General features: G+C 35.0%; 2 protein-coding genes across 8 annotated transcripts; both read left to right on the top strand.

Moving 5' to 3' along the window:
* The first annotated feature begins 4,447 nt into the window (after nucleotides 1–4,447).
* On the top strand, nucleotides 4,448–10,005 carry LOC106877738 (uncharacterized). Of its 2 annotated transcripts, none has more exons than XM_014926743.3 (5): nucleotides 4,448–4,596; nucleotides 6,268–6,870; nucleotides 7,816–7,913; nucleotides 8,008–8,353; nucleotides 8,941–10,005. In XM_014926743.3, exons 2-5 carry the CDS (start codon nucleotides 6,286–6,288, stop codon nucleotides 9,913–9,915), a joined length of 2,004 nt encoding a protein of 667 aa, XP_014782229.2. In that variant the 5' UTR covers nucleotides 4,448–4,596; nucleotides 6,268–6,285; the 3' UTR covers nucleotides 9,916–10,005. The 2 variants fall into 2 exon arrangements, with proteins under 2 accessions (XP_014782229.2, XP_089204878.1); XM_089348752.1 differs by lacking the exon at nucleotides 4,448–4,596 and adding an exon at nucleotides 5,408–5,520.
* Nucleotides 10,006–15,606: 5,601 nt separating this feature from the next.
* LOC106877740 (uncharacterized) lies at nucleotides 15,607–20,153 on the top strand. 6 transcript variants are annotated; one of them, XM_089348746.1, is made up of 5 exons: nucleotides 15,607–15,702; nucleotides 16,880–17,107; nucleotides 17,980–18,077; nucleotides 18,176–18,521; nucleotides 19,089–20,153. In XM_089348746.1, exons 2-5 carry the CDS (start codon nucleotides 16,892–16,894, stop codon nucleotides 20,061–20,063), a joined length of 1,635 nt encoding a protein of 544 aa, XP_089204872.1. In that variant the 5' UTR covers nucleotides 15,607–15,702; nucleotides 16,880–16,891; the 3' UTR covers nucleotides 20,064–20,153. The 6 variants fall into 6 exon arrangements, with proteins under 6 accessions (XP_089204872.1, XP_089204875.1, XP_089204877.1 ...); XM_089348748.1 differs by lacking the exon at nucleotides 15,607–15,702 and adding an exon at nucleotides 15,761–15,886; XM_089348747.1 differs by lacking the exon at nucleotides 15,607–15,702 and adding an exon at nucleotides 16,663–16,779.
* The last annotated feature ends 837 nt before the right edge of the window (nucleotides 20,154–20,990 follow it).

Genomic DNA, 20,990 nt, shown 5'->3' with positions numbered 1-20,990 from the left:
AATTTTGTGTAGGAGTTTGCCTTTTGGCTCTGGTTCAACAGACCTATTGATCAAAAGCATTCCATTCCTTCCTAATATCTTCTTTTTTAGGCATAATATACATCCTGGATACTTCGGTAAATGGGAGGATCACTGATTCCATAGCCAAATGGAACAAAATCCTTAAGTATCAGCAGTGTGTAGTGTTTGAGGCATTTTGAGGTACTGGCCCACTAATGGCGAAGTTCTTGTGATCATTGGCAGCTTGCCTCACTGAGGTGTGAGGTAATGCATGTTGAACCCTATAGTGTGTAACCAATTGATGCATTTGGTGCTGCATTGTTTTTTTGTCTTTTTCCCTCTTTGTTTTTTGTCTTCCTTTTGTAAAATATATTTCTGTGTTGCCTGACTGGCTCCCGTGCTGGTAGCATGTAAAAAGCACCATTTGAGCGTTGTTGATGCCAGTACTGCACGATTGGTCCTACTACACTCTCGGAGTGGTTGGCGTTAGGAAGGGCATCCAGCTGTAGAAATCTTGCCAGATCAGACTGGAGCCTGGTGCAGCCTTCTGGCTTACCAGTCCCCAGTCAAACTGTCCAACCCATGCCAGCATGGAAAGCAAACGATAAACGATGATGATAATTTTGATTAAACCAAAACAGGAATGGTTGCGTTTAGTCCAAACACTTATTTTCAAATATACTTAGAACTACATTATACAGAGTTATATTCCTTTTAACATGGTAGCATTTCTAATAGGTCGAATAACCATGAAGAGGTTTTTCATTGATTAGCGCATGATTTTACTTTCAGTTAATATTACTTTTGTTAAAGTAGCCAGCATCTTCCAATAAGATGCAAACATCTTTATATTTAAAAGAAGAAAATATTCCATAATGAAACTAAATCGATGCCATGTGAGCTGTACAATGCCATGTGTTTAATGTAAGTATAGAAGAGCAGCTGGAATCGAATTATTGGAAACACTGGATTGAAAGCAATGTTCACCGGAAAGATCACTATTTATTTGTGTGGGATACCATGTGACAACCCACGTGCTCAACGATTTCCAACGAAACCATCAAAATATCGAACGCATGTGCTTTGATGCGCGCACATGAGGAGACAATAAACTCAAAACTTATATCTGAAATGTTGACAGATGTGTCAAAAATATTCGGAGATGTTTTCGTTCAGACCGCTTTTGACTCATTTGATTCATTCTTGGAGCTATTGCACCAGTTCATGAATAGAACTGGATACATATACCGTATTAAATCATCGTGTAATGCTAATGACCACAACAAGTACTGAGACAAGACTCGATCTAAGACTCTCCGATACATCTCCACGACATTTGTGTGTACTCAATATGGAGAACTAAAAGATAATTCAAATACAAAACAACTTAAGATGCACTGCAAGCCAGTCAGATGTAAGTCATTCCTCTCACTATCCAGTGCTAAAGGATAACTGAATCCAACTTAGAACACAATCACAAACTGTTGGTGGGATTTTCATGTTCCAAAATTCTATGATGTAAATTGTTGAAAGAAGAAATTGAAGACGTGAGTATATGTCAGTTTTGTTGTGATTGAAGTAGAGGACATGTGTAGGCTTGAAAGAAATGAAGCTCGTATGATCTGCTGGATGGGTAATGTAGGTGTAAACGCTCTGAAAGAAAAGTTGGGCATAAGAAGCATCAGATGTGGTGTGCAAGAGAGGCGACTGTGCTGTTATGGCCATGTGTTATGTATGAATGAAGACAGCTGTGTGAGGAAGTGCCATTCCCTAACTGTAGAAGGAACTTATGGAAGAGATAGAGCCAAGAAAACATAGGATGAGGTGGTGAAGCATGACCTTTGAACATTGGGCCTCACAGTGGTGATGACAGGAGACTGGGACCTTTGGAAATATGCTGTGATTGAGAAGACCCAGCAACTAAAGTGAGATTGAAGCCATGCATGTCCGGCCCTGTTAAGAATACCCCTGATGCATCAAGCGATATGATAGGCTTGAGAAGACCTGCTGAGTCAAGTAAAGCCAATATCATAGCTGGGACCAGTGCTCTCTGACTGGCTCCCATGTCAGTGGCACGTAAATAGCACCATCCGAACTTGGTCGATGTCAAGTCTGTCTGACTGGCTCCCATGCCGGTGGCATGTAGAAAGCACCAACTGAACATGGCCAATGCCAGTACCCCCAGACTGGCTCCTGTACTGGTGGCAGGTAAAAAGCATTGACTGATCGTGGCCAATGCCAGTAGCCCTGATTGGGTCTTATGCCGGTAGCATGTAAAAACACCATCCAAATGTAATTGATGCCAGGCCCGCGTGACTGGCTTCTGTGCTGGTGGTACATAAAAAGTACCCACTACACTCTTAGAGTGGTTGGTGTTAGGAAGGGCATCCAGCTGTAGAAACATTGCCAGACCAGATTGGAGTCTAGTGCAGCCACTGGCTCTGCAGACCTCAATCAAATCGTCCAACCCATGCCAGCATAGAAAATGGATGTTAAATGATGATGATGATATTTTTTATTTGATATAAGTTTAAATAAAAATGTGTGTATCAATATAAATTTATATTAAATTGTTTATTCTAATATAAAAAAAAAGATTGTCATTTAATGCCTGTTTTCCATGCTTGAATGGGTCGGACAGCTTGACAAGAACTGCCAAGCCCGGCAGATGCACCAAGTGCCATAATCTGTTTTGGCTTGGTTTCTATGGTTGGATGTCCTTCCTTACACTAACTCTTCTACACTTAGAATTTACAAGATTATAAGATATATTATGAAGGCTTAATGGTTCTAATATTAATGTGCTAGGTCTCTGACTACATAATTGTGGGTTGAAACTGAAGTACTACAGAGTGCCTGACATAAATAAAACATTTTTGCTCTTATGTTATGAATATTAGTAAGAAGAGCATTTATCAGTAAAAACAATTGCACTAATAAAAAAAAAATCTTGGCTATACAAAATGGCAATAACAAAGAAAACAAAATAAAAATTAAATTAAATAATCAAGTCTTGTTTCTAGTTTTCTATTTACGAAATTGAATATTTCATTTTCTAAATTTTCCCATAAAAAAAAACAGAAAATTAATAAAAGAAATTCCACAAACAATTTGGTCATTGTGTCGATGTACCTAGCATTATCTTCAATGATCTGTATGCTAGTTAGCCTCTCCATTGATTAACAATAAAAGGATGGATATACTTGGAAACCTTAATCTTAATCATTGATGTCTTTATATATATTTTTAACTCCTTAATTTATCAATCCCTTCCAAACATAGAAAATGATGTACTGCATTGTATCCTTGAGCAAGATACTTTATTTCCTGTTGCTTCAAAATGGTGAAAATAAGTATTGCCTGTATTTAAAAGGGCCAGTCTTGTTGCATTCTATGTCATGTTGAATCTCCCTGAGAACTATGTTAAGGATACTCAGGTGTGGTGTGGTTCTGTGATAAGAAGCTTGCTTCTCAAGCACATAGTTCTGGGTTCAGTCCCACTGTGTGGAACCTTGGGCAAGTGTCTTCTACTATAACCTTGGGCTGACCAAAGCCTTGTGAGTGGATTTGATAGACCGAAACTGAAAGAAGCCTGCCATGTGTGTGTGTGTGTCTGTGTTTGTCCCCTCAACATCGCTGGACAACCTATGCTGGTGTGTTTATGTCCCTGTAACTTAGCAGTTTGGCAAAAGAGCCTGATAGAATAAGCACTAGGCTTACAAAGAATAAGTCCTGGGGTCAATTTCTTCGACTAACAAGTGGTGTTTCAGCATGGCGACAATCAAATGACTGCAACAAGTCAAAGAATGTAGAGTGCTCAGCCACTTTCATGCTAATTTCATGTGCAGACTGTTCTGTTGGTCTGATCAACTAGAGCCCTCTTTGTAACCAATGGGGTACCAGTAAAGGTGTAATTCATGATGCTTTTAGCTTTGTTTAGCAGGTTTATCTTCATTAGTTTCAAATATTGTGAATATTTTCCTTTGAATTAAGTTAAAATTAATGCAGATAATTTAATTCAATCATGTCCTCCTCCATTTTACTTGCAAGATTACATGAGAAAATGGCATGAAGTGTTGTTACAAGACCCCTCCCAACTTTTTGTTTGCAATGTTCACATTGAGCATATTCAAAGGTATTTCAGTCCTAGTCTTTTTTGTAGACATACCATATCTAAGGGCAACATTATTCAAAGTGTCCTTCTCCTTTTATGACTTTTGGAATACTTTTGTCCATAAAACGATTTGACCAGGGATTATCTGAGACCAAAGAGCAACCTCAGGTTTTTATAGTGTCAAATAACAATAGGTATAGTGTTCTAACATCTAAAAATTTCTGTTAGTCACCACTTTTCCAAAGATTACATTATGAAATTACACCAAATTTTCATGGTTTCTTTTACTTGAATAGAAATATTTACTTAAAATATAAAATCCATTAACTTTAAATCATATGAAGCGTTTCTTAGCGGCGATATCATTATCATTGAGGTTTATCCGAGGCTAGTTGAATAAGCTAATCCATCAATAAGGAAGAGAGTTATCGAACCTGGAGACTCTGGAAACGAATATTTCAGCTATTGTTAGCCCTTCTCTGGTAAGATTAGTTTGTTTCCACCACTTTGCTAATATGAAATACTCGAAAATCGTTTAATGTGGTTCTTCTATTTTCACATCTTAAATATTATAATTCTTTTGTTTCCTTCTGGTTACCCATATTGTTTTTTTTGCAATGAATGATTAATCATGCCTGCCGTGCTTTAGTGAATAATATCTTACCAAGTAACCATCTTCTATTTATATATGATATCTGAATTAAATATAATGCATAGAAAATTCAGAAAAACTCAGCATTACGCAAAATATGTTTTAAAAGGCATTAGGAAAGAACAACTCTGTAATCGAATTGTTTCTTATAACAAACTTTTTGGGAAGTAAATACGAAGTTTTAGGGAAGTTATGAAATATCGTAAAAATACCCAATTGTCTTTGTGCGAAAAAAAAAAAATTGACATTTCTACATTTGATATAAGACTACAAATTTGGAATCGAACTCATTACTAATGACTTTTGTTTTCTGTAGCAGAGATAGATATCTGGCCAGGTATTGGTGGTGATGGTTTGCACGAATACCCGGCCTTTTCACTCATTCTTCGAAATCTCGCCAAAAACGTTCGATGCTTTTGGTGTGTATGTGTGGTGGTAAAATTATTTAGTACTGATATCGAGTCTGGTGTGAAACTATAAATTTACCATCATATTTTATTTAGTTTCTCATGTTGAATCCAGCAAAGAAGCTTTATCATATATAATTTAGGAGTTCAGATTTTGAATCCAATGCAATTCAGCGAATGCAAAATGAAATCGCTAGTAAAATGGCGAATTCATAATAGTCTTTCAAGGGGAGCTAATCCAATAATATTTGTTGATACCACAATTATCCAAAGAAATAAAAGAACTTGCAAAATCCTGATCGAATTTCACTCCTCCCCATTGTCCTAGAAGTGTCAAAGATTATCTGGTAATTTAAAAGAAAAAAGATAGCGATTTCTTTAACCATAACTCATTCCATTAGTGAATGAGAGCAGTGCTAAATATGTCATTGTAAAGGGCTCGCAAGCACTATTTTGAAAAAACCATTATCTCTCTTCATTTTTCTACTCCGTATACCTTGTAACTTATTGGTGAAAGGGCGTATTGTGATTGTGAGGTCAGGCATTTATAGTTACCTTTGGTGCTTTGGTTGTTTTGTTTATGGCTGAAGATTTGTGTTACAGTTAAATTTCCTTGATATACATGTCTTCGTGATTTTGAAAGATAACTCGAGTGTCAAGTACCTATTAAAAGATGCTTACAACATTTATGTTCATAGAAACATGTCTGTCATGAAGTGTTATTAGCCCCTGCTCACATTGAGCAGACGTAAGTTCAAATATATTCCAGTCTTAGCCAAACCATTTTTCTTTGTAGACATACTGTATCTAAGGACAATTCTTCAAAGTGTTCTTTTATGATTTTTGAAATACTTTTGACCACAAGGTTATTCAACGAGGGATCACCTGAGGTTTTTATATTGTCAAATAACAATAGGTATGGTGATCTGCATCTAGAAATTTCTGTTAATCATATCGTCACCACTTTTCCAAAGATTTCATTATGAAATTACACTTAATTTTGATGGTTTCTTTTACTTGCATATAAATATTTACTTAAATAAAAATAATTTTAAATCCATTAACATTAAATAATATTTTACTGAACGTTACAGATTCAACCGTTCTTAAAAATGGAAGAGAGAATAAGTCAACAAAGAGCGGCAGCAAGAGAGAGACAGAGAAGACGACGACAGCGGTTATCATCCGAAGAGAGGCAAGCAGTCCGTGAACGTATTCGAGAACGTATGCAAAAAATGAGGAGTAATATGAACGAAGAGGAGAGAGAACTTTATCTTCAGAATAGGAGAAACAGGGATCGAGAAAGAAGAAGTAATATGGATCAAGATGAGAGAGAACTTTATCTTCAGAATAAAAGAAACAAAGATCAGGAGAGAAGAAATAACATGAATCCTGAGGAGAGAGAAACTTATCTACAGAATATGAGAAATAGAGTTCAAAAGCGAAGAAATGCCATAAATGAAGATCAACAAAATGAAGTTATGCATCCCAAACTATCGTCACTGGGCCGTCTCACCAAACATGCTAGGAAGGTAAGAGAAAGACAGAAAAGGGAAACCACGGAAGAAAAACAATTAAGATTACAAAACCAGAGGCAAAGACAATTTGCTAGTCAGCAGGCAGAAACAGCGGAACAAAGGCAGGCAAGATTGGAAGCTCAGAAACAGAGGACAAATACTTATCGTACAAGTCTCAAGGTAAATATCAGGTATACATTTTTAAGCATCACACACCTATAGAGGAAATATAACAAAGATCTGCTTATAGAATTTATTTGTGAGGTCATTGATATTGCAATTAATTTCAGAGACCAAGGATATATGTAGGATGAATGTATTAAGAAGCTTCATAACATGAGGTTTCTTGTGATGCAAACTTTTAGTACTGCAGCCTCTCCAAAATTTTCATTAAAAATGAGCTCAATAAAATTATGAATTAAAGCTCAGTCATACTTTGTATGCTTCCTTGAATCTCCATGTCAGGGTTAGTAGCTGTGCAATTGATAAACATCAGTGGGCAAGCCAAGTAACTTAGTGTGCTCAGTACTTCATTATCTGGTATTATCGGCAACACAGAAATACGCACATGTAATAAAGTATCATGTATGCTATACAGTGTTGAGGGATCACTATCAATTATAAATTGAGTAGAACTTTGGAATCAATGTATGTGATAAAAATCCAAATTTAATGAAGCTGCTGTCATGTCAATTGTAAATTCAATCAGGAATTACAATGTTGAAAAATTTTCTGAAGAGAATCTACAAGAGAAAGTCTGTGTGAATTGTGGCAGCAGTTACTATATATTTGATGTTGAAGACAAATTACAACAGTCTACCATCATGTCAGATTTCAAAATAGGATAAGTATAACATCCAGCTCCATTCTCGTTTCAGTTTTGGAATTCTGTAGAGATTCTCTGTTGAGGTTGATTTTGAATGCTTTTTCTTTAGTGAAAGTTTCAGTGTGGAAATTAAGCATTATGTGTTAGCCTTACAAACAAGAATTTTTAGTTATCATTGACATTTTCATTAAAATAACTTATCAATTCGTCACAGTCTAAATTATTTCCATTGAACTGAAATCTTTATTTGTATCTTTTTATTTCTTTCTTTGATCATGCCTCACTTCCTCAACACTCAGATGAAAATGACACAGAAAAAAAAGAATGAAACACAGCACCTTGGGGAGCAACACCTGCAGAATCAAAAGTTTAAAAATCAACAATCACATGACAGATGGTATGTGATGACTAAAATGGTATTTTGACAATGTTATTGAGTTACTATTCTTCTTATATATTTCTTCTGAATTAATTGCAAATTGTCATTTTAGGCAAATGGACAGTGCTTTATCATTTCCAAAGACTTCAAAATGTGTACATCTAACTACTAAAATGCCAGTCCAGCAAGATTCAAGTTTAGCCCAAGCATCGCAAAATATTACAAAGCCAGCTCAGGTGTTGACTTCACCATTTCAAATAACTCCATCCAAATCAAAGCTGATGAAAAATCCAAATCAAACAACTGTATCTAAATCAATAATTAGAGAAAAAGATTTACCGAAACAAAAATTGCTAGTTACTAGCCATCAACATTATGTTATGTCTAACCTAGCATCCATGTGGAGAAATAGGAAATTATGTGATGCCAGTATTAGCAATGGCTCATCTACTGTGATGGTAAGTATACAGTTGTAAACGTTTTCACATCTATAGACTGTTCCTAATGTCATCATCATGATAACTACAAAATCTTGCTTGTAAGTCTAAAAAATTATGCTTAATTTCTAATGTGCTTAATATCAAGCTATTCTTTCTTCTACACCCCTCTATATTTCTTAAAGATAGGTCTAGTTGACGTGTATGTTCTTACTGGTGCAATTCTTAGATAAATCTGTTGTTTTATAATTAATTGGTCATAAAATCTTTTATGCCTTTATCAGAAGTTATAGATAAATTTTTTATTAAGTTTTAAGTTTTATTATTATCAGAAAATTTTATGATTCAGTCATTGAAATACACTAGAATATTTTACAGAAAAAGATAATGGAGTTTATTTAATTAAAGTATTAATGAAATAACTCTCTGAGATAAATGAAGTTTAAACTAACTTTCAGTGGCTTAAGACTTGGTTAGTCAATAGCTTTTGTAAAAGTTGGAAAAACATAAACTTACATTTTTCTACTTTATGAACATGTTTCTTAAATATCTATCATTGTATTGTTGGCAAGCTATAAACGTACTGTTTATTATTTACTATATTTCAGGTCCATAAAATAGTCTTGTCTGCTGTGTCTCCAAAACTGTTCTCAGTGTTTAGTACACACATCTCTTCTCAGGTGTTTGAAGTAAAATTTCCTGAAGTAGTTAGTACAGAAGCTTTAATGGTTTTTGCTGAATACATGTATACTGGACTATTAGATCTTGATCTTAATATTTTACAACAGCTAAAAGTCATTGCAAAACAATTAGACACGAAAGACTTAGAAAATCTGTGTGATGCTCATCTTCTAAGTGGAGCAAGTCAGCAACTTGCTTCGACAGTTACTGCATTTGATGATCCCAGGCAGATGCCATCTGATGTTTCAGCTGTTCCTACAGAGGATATTAAACAAGAGATTTCTCAAAACGAATTAGCACAACTTAAAGAAGGTACAGTTAGAACCTTTAAGCGAGAGTTTGATGCTGCATCTCTGGACTCTAAGAGTGGCAACTCTCCAGTTGGTTCTGTTATTCTTCCCAGTGTAAAAATGGAGCCTGTAGGACCTGATGATGACAAATATGGTCAAATGAATGAAAGAGCTTACACATCTTGTTCAGTTTCAAATAGTTCTGAGACTCTAAAAACTACTTTGAATTCTATAGTTGTGTCCACTACAGATTTTAGCTTACCGTTTTCAGATACCACAAACAGCAAAGCAACAGCAAACAAGATACATGGAACATCACCTAAATTAAAATCTAATGTATTTGAACGTTCTCCAGTTTCTGACTCATCTCCTGTGTCATATCGTGAAGAAAAACTGTGTTCTCAATCTAGACTCATAAGAGAAGACCCTTCTAAACCACTAAATCGAACAATAACAACTCAGACAATTGACAACAATGAGATTTGTGGTAGCAATGAAGATGTCTATCCTGTAGGACTTTTTACAGCAGGAGGGGACAGATTATCATTATCATCAACACAAGTTACCAATGTCAAAAATACAGGTTTATATAAAACAGATGGTCTTACTTGATATCAGAAATAGTTAATTTTCAGTTTACACACACATACACACTGATAAATTGAGCTCTAATTTTGTAATAAAATAATGTTTGAAATACCAGCTTTGTTTTATTTTCTATTGAAAAATACAGTAGAGTTTTCTGTCTTGTGAGAATTTGTTGATAAATTTTTCTTTCAGTATTGTCTACATTAACTTGTTTTCTGTTCACTACTGCTGTTAGATGTACCCTGTTGCTTTATTCATTTATTGCTATCCTCATTTATTACTTACTAGGAGTTGGGTGATTTAACAGTAACAGTGGTGGTGGCAGTGCTGCTGCCTTGAAGTCGCCAAACTACGATGAGATATAAGCACTGTAGAATTGGAATCCTTCTGCTACCTGCAAGGCTTCTCCATTGCTGCTACTCATGACTGTGTCATTGGTGTTTGAAGTTCAGATCATTGGTTTTCTTTAAGAATAGTTCTACTTCTATAATATTCTGTATTAACTGCAAGCAGGATCTAAGACAAGTGAGATGTTGACACAACCAAAATCAACAATTAATATCTGACAAACAGTGAATTACATTTCTTGACTGCAGTGTGATCTCAGTGCTTCTCTACATAATTAACAGGCAAATGTTTGAGTAATAGTAATGGAAAGGGAGGTAGGCTGACTATCTCCCTGCTGCACACTGCTGAAGTTGTTGAAGACGTTCATTTCACTGTCAGGCAAGTTGATCTCCACTCATGCCTGCATACATAACTTGCTGATTGCTTGCACTAGCTTCTCAGGATTTTCATATCTTTTCAGAATGCGGACAAGTTCTCAATGAACTGTAAAAAATACTTTCTTAACACCAATGAAACTCCTGATTATTGGGAGCTTTCTGTCCCTCACTTCTTTACTGATCCTGCTTAGAACCAAGATATGTTTATGGCTGTCTGTTTCTCTTGAAATTTGTTCTGTTGAAACTTCAGTAGAGTTTTTAACAGGCTGAAAATGGTAGGCATACATCCTGTTACAGTTTTTGGTAAGAACTGAACTGAAATAGATCTCTTTCTGCTTATTAGTTAACTTAATACAATGCTATCAACTAAAACAGTCCACTTCTCCTGGAACTACATCTTTACCACAGCTCTCACCAGTCTTCAGGAATCTATGCTTTCACATACTCTGCCTCTGTGAATGGACAATCATTGATAGGAATATCTTAAATAGTTGGTCAATTTCTTCATTTTTGTGAAGGATAGTTGTAAGATTATTGGGGAGATCCTTTATTTAAGGATTTTTAAAGCATATTCGAAACTAGTCCCATGGGTACTCTTCTGTAAACTTTTACGTTTATTAGAATGATTGCCCAAACAAAATAATACCATAGTTTGTATGATATCTAAGAATTTAATATACTCAATAAATTATTGTATCAGCAGTGTTTTATTTCAATGCTGTTCTGTACTACAGAGTTGTAGAAGGAATATTTAGCAGTCCCAACACACTTAGAAATTGAATGTAGATCACTGTATTTGATGCAAAAGCAACTAAACTATATGAACACGATTTGCTCTGTTACTGATGATGTCATAAATATTTTGTAAAACAGGATCTTAGTAACAATTCCATCTAGCACTGTTTTCTCTTTGAAAGATATAGCTGTAAATAGAGCTTTCTTTTGCCACTGGCAAGTAGCAGTGGTTCACAGCTTAAAACCAGTTGACTGCAAGTAGTGTGGCTGTAGCATTAAGACCAATGGCTGGTGATGCCAATGTTGATTCAGCTAAACCACCTAGCTGCAAGAATTAACCAAATCATTTCCAGTGGAACATATGCTTGCCATGCTGCTAGACAGTCTTCTTGCATTCCTGTTTCACACTGATTGATGAAGTGTTTATTCTGGTGTAAATATCTTTTCTAGTGTTTATAGTAACAATGATACCTAGTTTGTTAATGATAACAGTAAATATCTTTGTGTTTAAAATCTCAATAGAGTTTGTGTTCGTTCCATTGTCTTCAACTCAATAAAAACATCACACTGATGACACATATACAGAAATATTCTTATTGTTATTGAGTATATCAATAGATTTTAGCCAAAATTTTATATAATAGACAGATGGAAGCAACCTCTCTCTCTATATATATCTATATGCACTATATTTTTGTGGTCAGGTAAGGAAGTATCAACTGGACAAATTTCAGGTCTATATTGAATTGGAATTCCATCAGTGACAGAGCTCCCTGTTCAACTGTTCACAGAGACACTGCTGATAGACCCACTGTGACTAAACACATAAGGAAACTGAATAGAGCATGGTGCACATTATGATACATTCTTGGCAGCTAGTTTGATTAATAAAGTTTTGGTTAGTTGACAGTGTCTTGTTTCAGTTCTTTTCTCTACCTCAGAGACCTCTATAGATTTTCACCCAGATTACACATAATACATAGATGTAAACACCATGTTTATACTCGCATACATACGTATGCACATTCGTGTCTATCTATCTTTGAGGACAGGCAGAGAGACGAACCAGACTAGTTTCAATTTTGAATTGGAATTTCATACACAACTAAGTATCCATACAAAAATTTTTATTGCCAAGGGAGTAAGAAATTGGATAGAGCAATATGCATATTACATTACATTTTTGGTTGCTAATTTGATTTATAAATTACTGGTGCATTAACTGTAACACAGGATTGAATCTAATCTCATTGATCTCTCTTTCTCTTTGTCCATGAAGATGATGCATGTAGAGACAAGTTATTTACATCTGTCTATAGCAGTGTTAGTTAAATATCTGTAGATATGATTTGTAGTTCAGAACAGTAATTAATGTTTAGTAGCACATGCCTTGGAAAATATTTTTTTTTTGTGTGAGATATGATACCTGTGTTACTAAATATTCGCTCTCGGGTAAGACCAGTATGTGTGTCCATTTAAGGTATTCATGATGATTCTTAGAAATTTGAAATATCATTGCATTGGAGTTTGCCTTTTAGCTCCAGGTCGGCTCTGGTTCAACAGACCTATTGAACAAAAGCATTCTATTCCTTCCTAATATCTTCTTTTTTAGGGATAATATACATCCTGGATGCTCTGGTAAATGGGAGGGTCACTGCTTTTGTAGCTGAATGGAACAAAAGTATCCTGAAGTATTGGGATCTTCCAGCATGTGGTGTTTGAGGCATTTTGAGGTACTGGCCACTAATGGAGAAGTTCTTGTGATCATTGGCAGCTTAGTGTCAAGTGATGCCTGTGAGGGTGCTTGGCTTTTCCAACACCTTAGCCTTATCATCACCCATGGTAATGCCGTGAGTGTTTGCCTGCTTTAGTAGGTCCTGTTGAACCTTGTGGTGTGCGATCAATTGATGCACTTGGTGTTGCATTGTATTATTTGTCTTTCTCCCTCTTTTATCGTTTTTGTTTGTTTTTCTTTTGTAAAATATATTCCTGTATTGCCTGACTGGCTCTTGTGCTGGCGGCACATAAAAAGTATCATTCAAGCATGGTCAATGCCAGTACTGACTGATTGGCCCTTGTGCTGGTGGCATGTAAAAAGCACCCACTACACTCTCGGAGTGGTTCCACTCACTTCTACACACCTCATACCTTGATGGACCACCCAGATACTTTATAACAACTATTTCATCTCCTCCCAGCTTCCCCCAGTCATTCTGACCCTCTCTTCAATATGTAACTATGTAGCTCCTCTACAGTAAGAAACCTGCTCTGCTCCTTTCTATGATACTTTAACCCTTCATCTTACATAAAACCATCCTCCCCTCAGAGTTTGTAGTCTTGCACACTGCATGGGAACCTCACTAGTGTTGGTGACATGAAAATAGCTCCCAGTATATTCTGTATTGTTTGGCATTAGGAAGGATATCCAGGAGTCACTGGAGCACAATGCAATCCTTAGACTCATTGTATACAGTCAAACTGTCCAAATCATTCCAGTATGAACAAGGTGTTAAATGATGATATATATGTGGGTCAATGGCTTGGTGACTGGGATAAACTTAATACCAACTTTATAAACCACTCTCCTGAGTCTCATTATAATATTCCACAGTATTGTAGACTATACATCCAGTGGCTGAAAAAATAGAGACCCTAATCAAGATATTCCTAACCAATCCTATGATGACATATCGTGGATAGCAGGGTTGTCTATAAATGTAATGGAGGCTCTTATTAAATTTGTGGTATGGAAAATACAATCTCAAGTTCAAACTTAATGTCTAGAATGTTAGCCTCTGTACTGCATCGCTTGAAATAGATAGAAAGATTGTAGTTTCTGCAAAAAAAGTATGGAGACGCTTTCTAAGCCTCTCCAGCTGTGACTGGGAACATCCAGATGGGGTTCAGAGATCTCTGTTGAGCCCATCCACTCGAATGAGAAAGCTCCCTCTCAGATGATAGAGGAGGTACAGACCGACAAGGTTGGTCATCTGGGTTCTCATTCCTAAGGTATTTTTCAATGTTCAGGTCACTGCCTAGAATCGAACTTGGAATCTTGAGGTTAGTAGTCCACGCTCTTAACCACTACGCTATATGCCTGTGATGAATGCTGGAGGGTATATCAGCTGAAACGTTGTGTTGACAGTAAACAAGATGAGGAGAAATATCCATCAAATGTAAATAATGATGTGTTTAATGTTCAGCTTGAACTTCTGCAGGACAATGTTGTCAGGAAATGTATGGTTAGGAAGGGAATTCCAAAGAGAAAGAACTGAGTGAAATATCTAGGGAAGAGTATGTAAGTAGCTAGTTCAGAGAAGCAGAGGTTTTCATGGTTGCAATAAAAGTGGCAGAGAGAAGAAATAGCATGTTTGTGAGGTAATTGTTGATACTTGTTGGTAAGTGAATTATCACTAATCATATGAATGACTTTTTAAATGTGTATGTGTGTGTGTGGCAGCACTATTTCAAAGCATGAGCAGTTCACATATGTTGGGTTTACTTAAGCTTTGTAAGTGGTCAGCTAAAGTATTTGCGGACCCTTAAGAGGAATCCTTGTTTTTGCAGTGCAGTTTTGGCTATGATATAATAAGGTTTGGCATAAGAGATAAATAGTGATTGTGAGGTCTGGCATTTATAGTTACTTTCAGTGCTTTGGTTGTGTTGTTTATGGCTGAAGGTTTGTGTTACAATTAAATTTCCTTGACATATGTGTCTTTGGGATATTGAAAGATAGCTCGAATGTCAAGTTGCTATTAGAAGATGCTTACATCTATGTCTGGCATGAAGTATTGTTACAAGCACCTTCCCCAATTTTTTTTACAAAGCTCACATTGAGCAGGTGTAAGTTCAAAAATATACCAGTGCTAGCCAAATCATGTTTCTTTGTAGATACACTGTATCCAAGCACAACATTATTCAAAGTGTCCTTCTCCTTTTATGACTTTTGGAATACTTTTGCCTACAAGGCTATTCGACCAGGGATCACCTGAGACTAATAGCACCGTCAGGTTTTGATATTGTCAAATTACAATAGGTATAGTGGTCTGCATCTAGAAATTTAGTTAATCATATCGTCACTACTTTTCCAAAGATTACATCATGAAATTGCACTCAATTTTCATGGTTTCTTTCACTTGAATATAAATATTTGCTTTAAAATAAATAATTTCAAACCTACTAACATTAAATTATATTTTACTGAAATTTGAAGCTTTGCTCAGTGGCAATATCATTGTCATTGAGATTTTTCCGACGTTAGTTGAAAAAGGTAATTCATCCATAATTAAGAGAGTTATCGAACCTGCAGGCTCAGGAAACGAACATTTCACCTACTGTTGGCCCTTCTCGGGTTAGTTTAATTTATTTCCACCGCTTTGCTATTATGAAACACTCGAAAATCGTTTAATGTGGTTCTATTATTTTCACATCTTAAATGTTATAATTTTTTTGTTTCCTCCTGATTACCCATATTGTTTTTCCTTTTGCGTTCAACAGTTAATCATTCCTGCCGTGCTTTAGTGGATAATACATGGGTAAATATTTGTACCATGTCACTATCTTCTACATATATGTGATGCTATATCCTAATTATATATAATGCATAGAAAATTCAGAAAAGCTCGGCATTACGCAAAATACGTCTTAAAAAGTATTAGGAATGAACAACTCTGTAATCGAATTGTTTCTTATTACAAACTTTCTGGGAAGAAAATACAAAGCGTTAGGGACTTTATAAAAATTAGAATTAATAAGAATAATTCATGAACGTGCTTCAATTAAACACGAAAATATTTAATTTATTCTAAGACTTCAAAATGAGTAAACTACCCAATCGTTCCAATCTGTTGATTATTTACAAAATAAATGAGTAGCGATCACCAGATTAGCTTAAAAGGCAGATACTCATTGCTTTCGTCGAATTCAGAATTTTTTAATTCCTCAACTAAAAGATACATGCAAAATGAAATATCGTAAAAATATCCAATTGTCTTTGTGGTAAATAAAAAAATGATATTTCTACATTCGATATAAAACTACAAATTTGGAATCGAACTAATTACTAAAATATGTGTCCATCTTGGCAATGTTTAAAATCACATTTTACTACTTTTCTCACGTTGACTCCAGCAAAGAAGCTTTATATATATATATATATATATATATATATATATATACATACACACATATATATATCTCAGGAGTTTAGATTTTGAACCCAGTACGTGTTAGCATATACAAAGTTTAATCGCAAATTAAATGGGGAATTTACAATAGTTTTCAAGGGGAGTTAATCACTTACACCCCGTTTATAAAGAGCAATATTGTGCAAAGTGAAGACCGTACACTAAGATTTCAGTTGTAATCTTCATATAAATACTAGTTTTCTGTAGACATAATCAGGAAAGAATTATTGGTATAATTTGTGGTTTGTAACATTATGTTTAAAAGATTGTACAAATTTTATTTTCAGATATCTAGAAAATGTGTGTCAATGTTCTCTGATAATAGGACGTCTTTTTTTCTAGTGTTATGAAGTTATGCCTCCCAAAATATCATCACTGGGCCGTCTCACCAGGAATGCTATGAGGGTAAAGGAAATACGGAAAAACGAAACCACAGAAGAAAGGCAATTAAGATTAGAAAATCATAGGGAAAAACAGTTTGCTAGACGGCGGACAGAAACAGCAGAACAAAGGCAGGCAAGATTAGAAGCTCGGAAACAGAGCACATATAATTATCGTACAAATCGCAAGGTAGATATCAGGTATACATTCTTAACCATCACACACCTATAGGAGAAATATAACAAAGTTGTGATATCAACTTTTAGTATTGCAGCCTCTCCACAATTTTCATTAAAAATGAGCTCAACAAAATTATGAATTAAAGCTCAGTCATACTTTGTATGCTTCCTTGAATCTCCATGTCAGGGTTTGTAGCTGTGCAATTGATAAACATCAGTGGGCAAGCCAAGTAACTTAGTGTGCTCAGTACTTCATTATCTGGTATTATCTGCAACACAGAAATACGCACATGTAATAAAGTATCATGTATGCTATACAGTGTTGAGGGATCACTATCAATTATAAATTGAGTAGAACTTTGGAATCAATGTATGTGATAAAAATCCAAATTTAATGAAGCTGCTGTCATGTCAATTGTAAATTCAATCAGGAATTACAATGTTGAAAAATTTTCTGAAGAGAATATACCAGAGAAAGTCTATGTGAATTGTGGCAGCAGTTACTATATATTTGATGTTGAAGACAAATTACAACAGTCTACCATCATGTCAGATTTCAGAATAGGATAAGTATAACATCCAGCTCCATTCTCGTTTCAGTTTTGGAATTCTGTAGAGATTCTCTGTTCAGGATGATTTTGAATGCTATATATTGCTATATACTTATGTGACTGACAGACTCCATTTTTTCTTAGTGGATTCAATGTGGGAATTCAAATATTTGTTAGTCTTACAAACAAGAATTTTTAGTTATCATTGACATTTGCATTAGCCTAAATTATTCATTCATCACAGTCCAAATTATTTTCATTGAATTGAAATCTTTATTCTTTTATCTTTTTATTTCTTTCTTTGATCATGCCTCACTTCCTCAACACTCAGATGAAAATGATACAGAAAAAAAAGAACGAAATACAGCAACACTTAAAGAAGCAACACCAGAATCAAATGTTAAAAAATCAACAATCACATGACAGATGGTATGTGGTGACTAAAATGGTATTTTGACAATACTATTGAGTTACTATTCTTCTCTTCTGTATATTTCTTCTGAATTAATTGCAAATTTTAATTTTAGGCAAATGGACAGTGCTTTATCATCTCCAAAGACTTCAAAATGTGGACATCTAACTACTAAAATGCCAGTCCAGCAAGATTCAAGTTTAGCACAAGCATCGCAAAATATTACAAAGCCAGCTCAGGTGTTGGCATCACCATTTCAAATAACTCCATCCAAATCAAATCTGGTGAAAAATCCAAATCAAACAACCGTGTCTAAATCAATAATTAGTAAAAAAGATTTACCAAAACAAAAATTGCTAGTTACTAGTCATCAGCATTATGTTATGTCTAACCTAGCATCCATGTGGAGAAATAGGAAATTATGTGATGCCAGTATTAGCAATGGTTCATCTACTGTGATGGTAAGTATACAGTTGTAAACGTTTTCACATCTATAGACTGTTTCTAATGTCATCATCATGATAACTAAAAAATTATGCTTAATTTCTAATGTGCTTAATATCAAGCTATTCTTTCTTCTACACCCATCTATATTTCTTAAAGGTAGGTCTAGTTGATTTGTATGTTCTTACTGGTGCAATTCTTAGATAAATCTGTTGTTTTATAATTAATTGGTCATAAAATCTTTTATGCCTTTATCAGAAGTTATAGATAAAATTTTTATTAAGTTTTAAGTTTCATTATTATCAGAAAATTTTATGATTCAGTCATTGAAATACACTAGAATATTTTACAGAAAAAGAAAATGGAGTTTATTTAATTAAAGTATTAATGAAATAACTCTCTGAGATAAATGAAGTTTAAACTAACTTTCAGTGGCTTAAGACTTTTGGTTAGTCAATAGCTTTTGTAAAAGTTGGAAAAACATAAACTTACATTTTTCTATTTTATGAACATGTTTCTTAAATATCTATCATTGTATTGTTGGCAAGCTATAAACGTACTGTTTATTATTTACTATATTTCAGGTCCATAAAATAGTCTTGTCTGCTGTGTCTCCAAAACTGTTTTCAATATTTAGTACACACATCTCTTCTCAGGTGTTTGAAGTAAAATTTCCTGAAGTAGTTAGTACAGAAGCTTTAATGGTTTTTGCTGAATACATGTATACTGGACTATTAGATCTTGATCTTAATATTTTACAACAGCTAAAAGTCATTGCAAAACAATTAGACACGAAAGACTTAGAAAATCTGTGTGATGCTCATCTTCTAAGTGGAGCAAGTCAGCAACTTGCTTCGACAGTTACTGCATTTGATGATCCCAGGCAGATGCCATCTGATGTTTCAGCTGTTCCTACAGAGGATATTAAACAAGAGATTTCTCAAAACGAATTAGCACAACTTAAAGAAGGTACAGTTAGAACCTTTAAGCGAGAGTTTGATGCTGCATCTCTGGACTCTAAGAGTGGCAACTCTCCAGTTGGTTCTGTTATTCTTCCCAGTGTAAAAATGGAGCCTGTAGGACCTGATGATGACAAATATGGTCAAATGAATGAAAGAGCTTACACATCTTGTTCAGTTTCAAATAGTTCTGAGACTCTAAAAACTACTTTGAATTCTATAGTTGTGTCCACTACAGATTTTAGCTTACCGTTTTCAGATACCACAAACAGCAAAGCAACAGCAAACAAGATACATGGAACATCACCTAAATTAAAATCTAATGTATTTGAAGGTTCTCCAGTTTCTGACTCATCTCCTGTGTCATATCGTGAAGAAAAACTGTGTTCTCAATCTAGACTCATAAGAGAAGACCCTTCTAAACCACTAAATCGAACAATAACAACTCGGTCAATTGACAACAATGAGATTTGTGGTAGCAATGAAGATGTTTATCCTGTAGGACTTTTTACAGTAGGAGGGGACAGATTACCATTATCATCAACACAAGTTACCAATGTCAAAAATATAGGTTTATATAAAACAGATGGTCTTACTTGATATCAGAAATAGTTAATTTTCAGTTTACACACACATACACACTGATAAACTGAGCTGTAATTTTGTTATAAAATAATGTTTGAAATACCAGCTTTGTTTTATTTTCTAATGAAAAATACAGTAGAGTTTTCTGTCTTGTGAGAATTTGTTGATAAATTTTTCTTTCAGTTTTGTCTACATAAACTTGTTTTCTGTTCACTACTGCTGCTAGATGTACCCTGTTGCTTTACTCATTTATTACTTACGAGGGGTTGGGTGATTTATCAATAACAGTGGTGGTAGCAGTGCTGCTGCCTTGAAGTCGCCAAACAACGATGAGATATAAGCCCTATAGAATTGGAATCCTTCTGCTACCTTCAAGGCTTCTCCATTGCTGTTACTCATGACTGTATCATTGGTGTTTGAAGTTCAGATCATTGGTTTTCTTTAAGAATAGTTCTACTTCTATAATATTCTGTATCAACTGCAAGCAGGATTTTGCAAGCTTTTTCAGCAGTATTTAAGACAAGTGAGATGTTGACCCAACCTAGATTAATAACTAATATCTGGCATACAATGAATTCCATTTCTTGACTGCAGTGTGATGTTAGTGCTTCACTACATAATTATCAATAATATGTTTGAGTTATAGTAATAGAGAGGGAGGGAGGATGACTGACTCCCTGCTGCCCACCGGTGAAGTTGTTGAAGACATTCATTTGACTGTCAGGCAAGTTGATCTCCACTCATGCCTGCATATATAACTTGCTGATTGCTTGCGCTAGCTTCTCAGGATTGTCATATTTTTTCAGAATGCAGACAAGTTCTCAATGAGCTGTAAAAAATACTTTCTTAACACCAATGAAACTCCTGATTATTGGAAGCTTTCTGTTCCTCACTTTACTGATCCTGCTTAGAACCAAGTTATGTTTATGGCTGTCTGTTTCT

The sequence above is a fragment of the Octopus bimaculoides genome, chromosome 3 (genome assembly GCF_046866305.1).
Source record: "Octopus bimaculoides isolate indiv1 chromosome 3, ASM4686630v1, whole genome shotgun sequence".
Lineage (NCBI taxonomy): Eukaryota > Metazoa > Mollusca > Cephalopoda > Octopoda > Octopodidae > Octopus > Octopus bimaculoides.
Note: the sequence above shows the minus strand (reverse complement) of the source record. Positions and strands in the feature narration are given on the sequence as shown.

Coding starts and splice junctions, on each gene's coding strand:
- LOC106877740 (XM_089348746.1), top strand. CDS start 16,892: ATGCCTCCCAAAATATCATCACTGGGCCGTCTCACCAGGAATGCTATG. Junction 18,078..18,175: donor CAACAATCACATGACAGATG/GTATGTGGTGAC, acceptor TTTTAATTTTAG/GCAAATGGACAGTGCTTTAT. Junction 18,522..19,088: donor ATGGTTCATCTACTGTGATG/GTAAGTATACAG, acceptor ACTATATTTCAG/GTCCATAAAATAGTCTTGTC.
- LOC106877738 (XM_014926743.3), top strand. CDS start 6,286: ATGGAAGAGAGAATAAGTCAACAAAGAGCGGCAGCAAGAGAGAGACAG. Junction 7,914..8,007: donor CAACAATCACATGACAGATG/GTATGTGATGAC, acceptor TTGTCATTTTAG/GCAAATGGACAGTGCTTTAT. Junction 8,354..8,940: donor ATGGCTCATCTACTGTGATG/GTAAGTATACAG, acceptor ACTATATTTCAG/GTCCATAAAATAGTCTTGTC.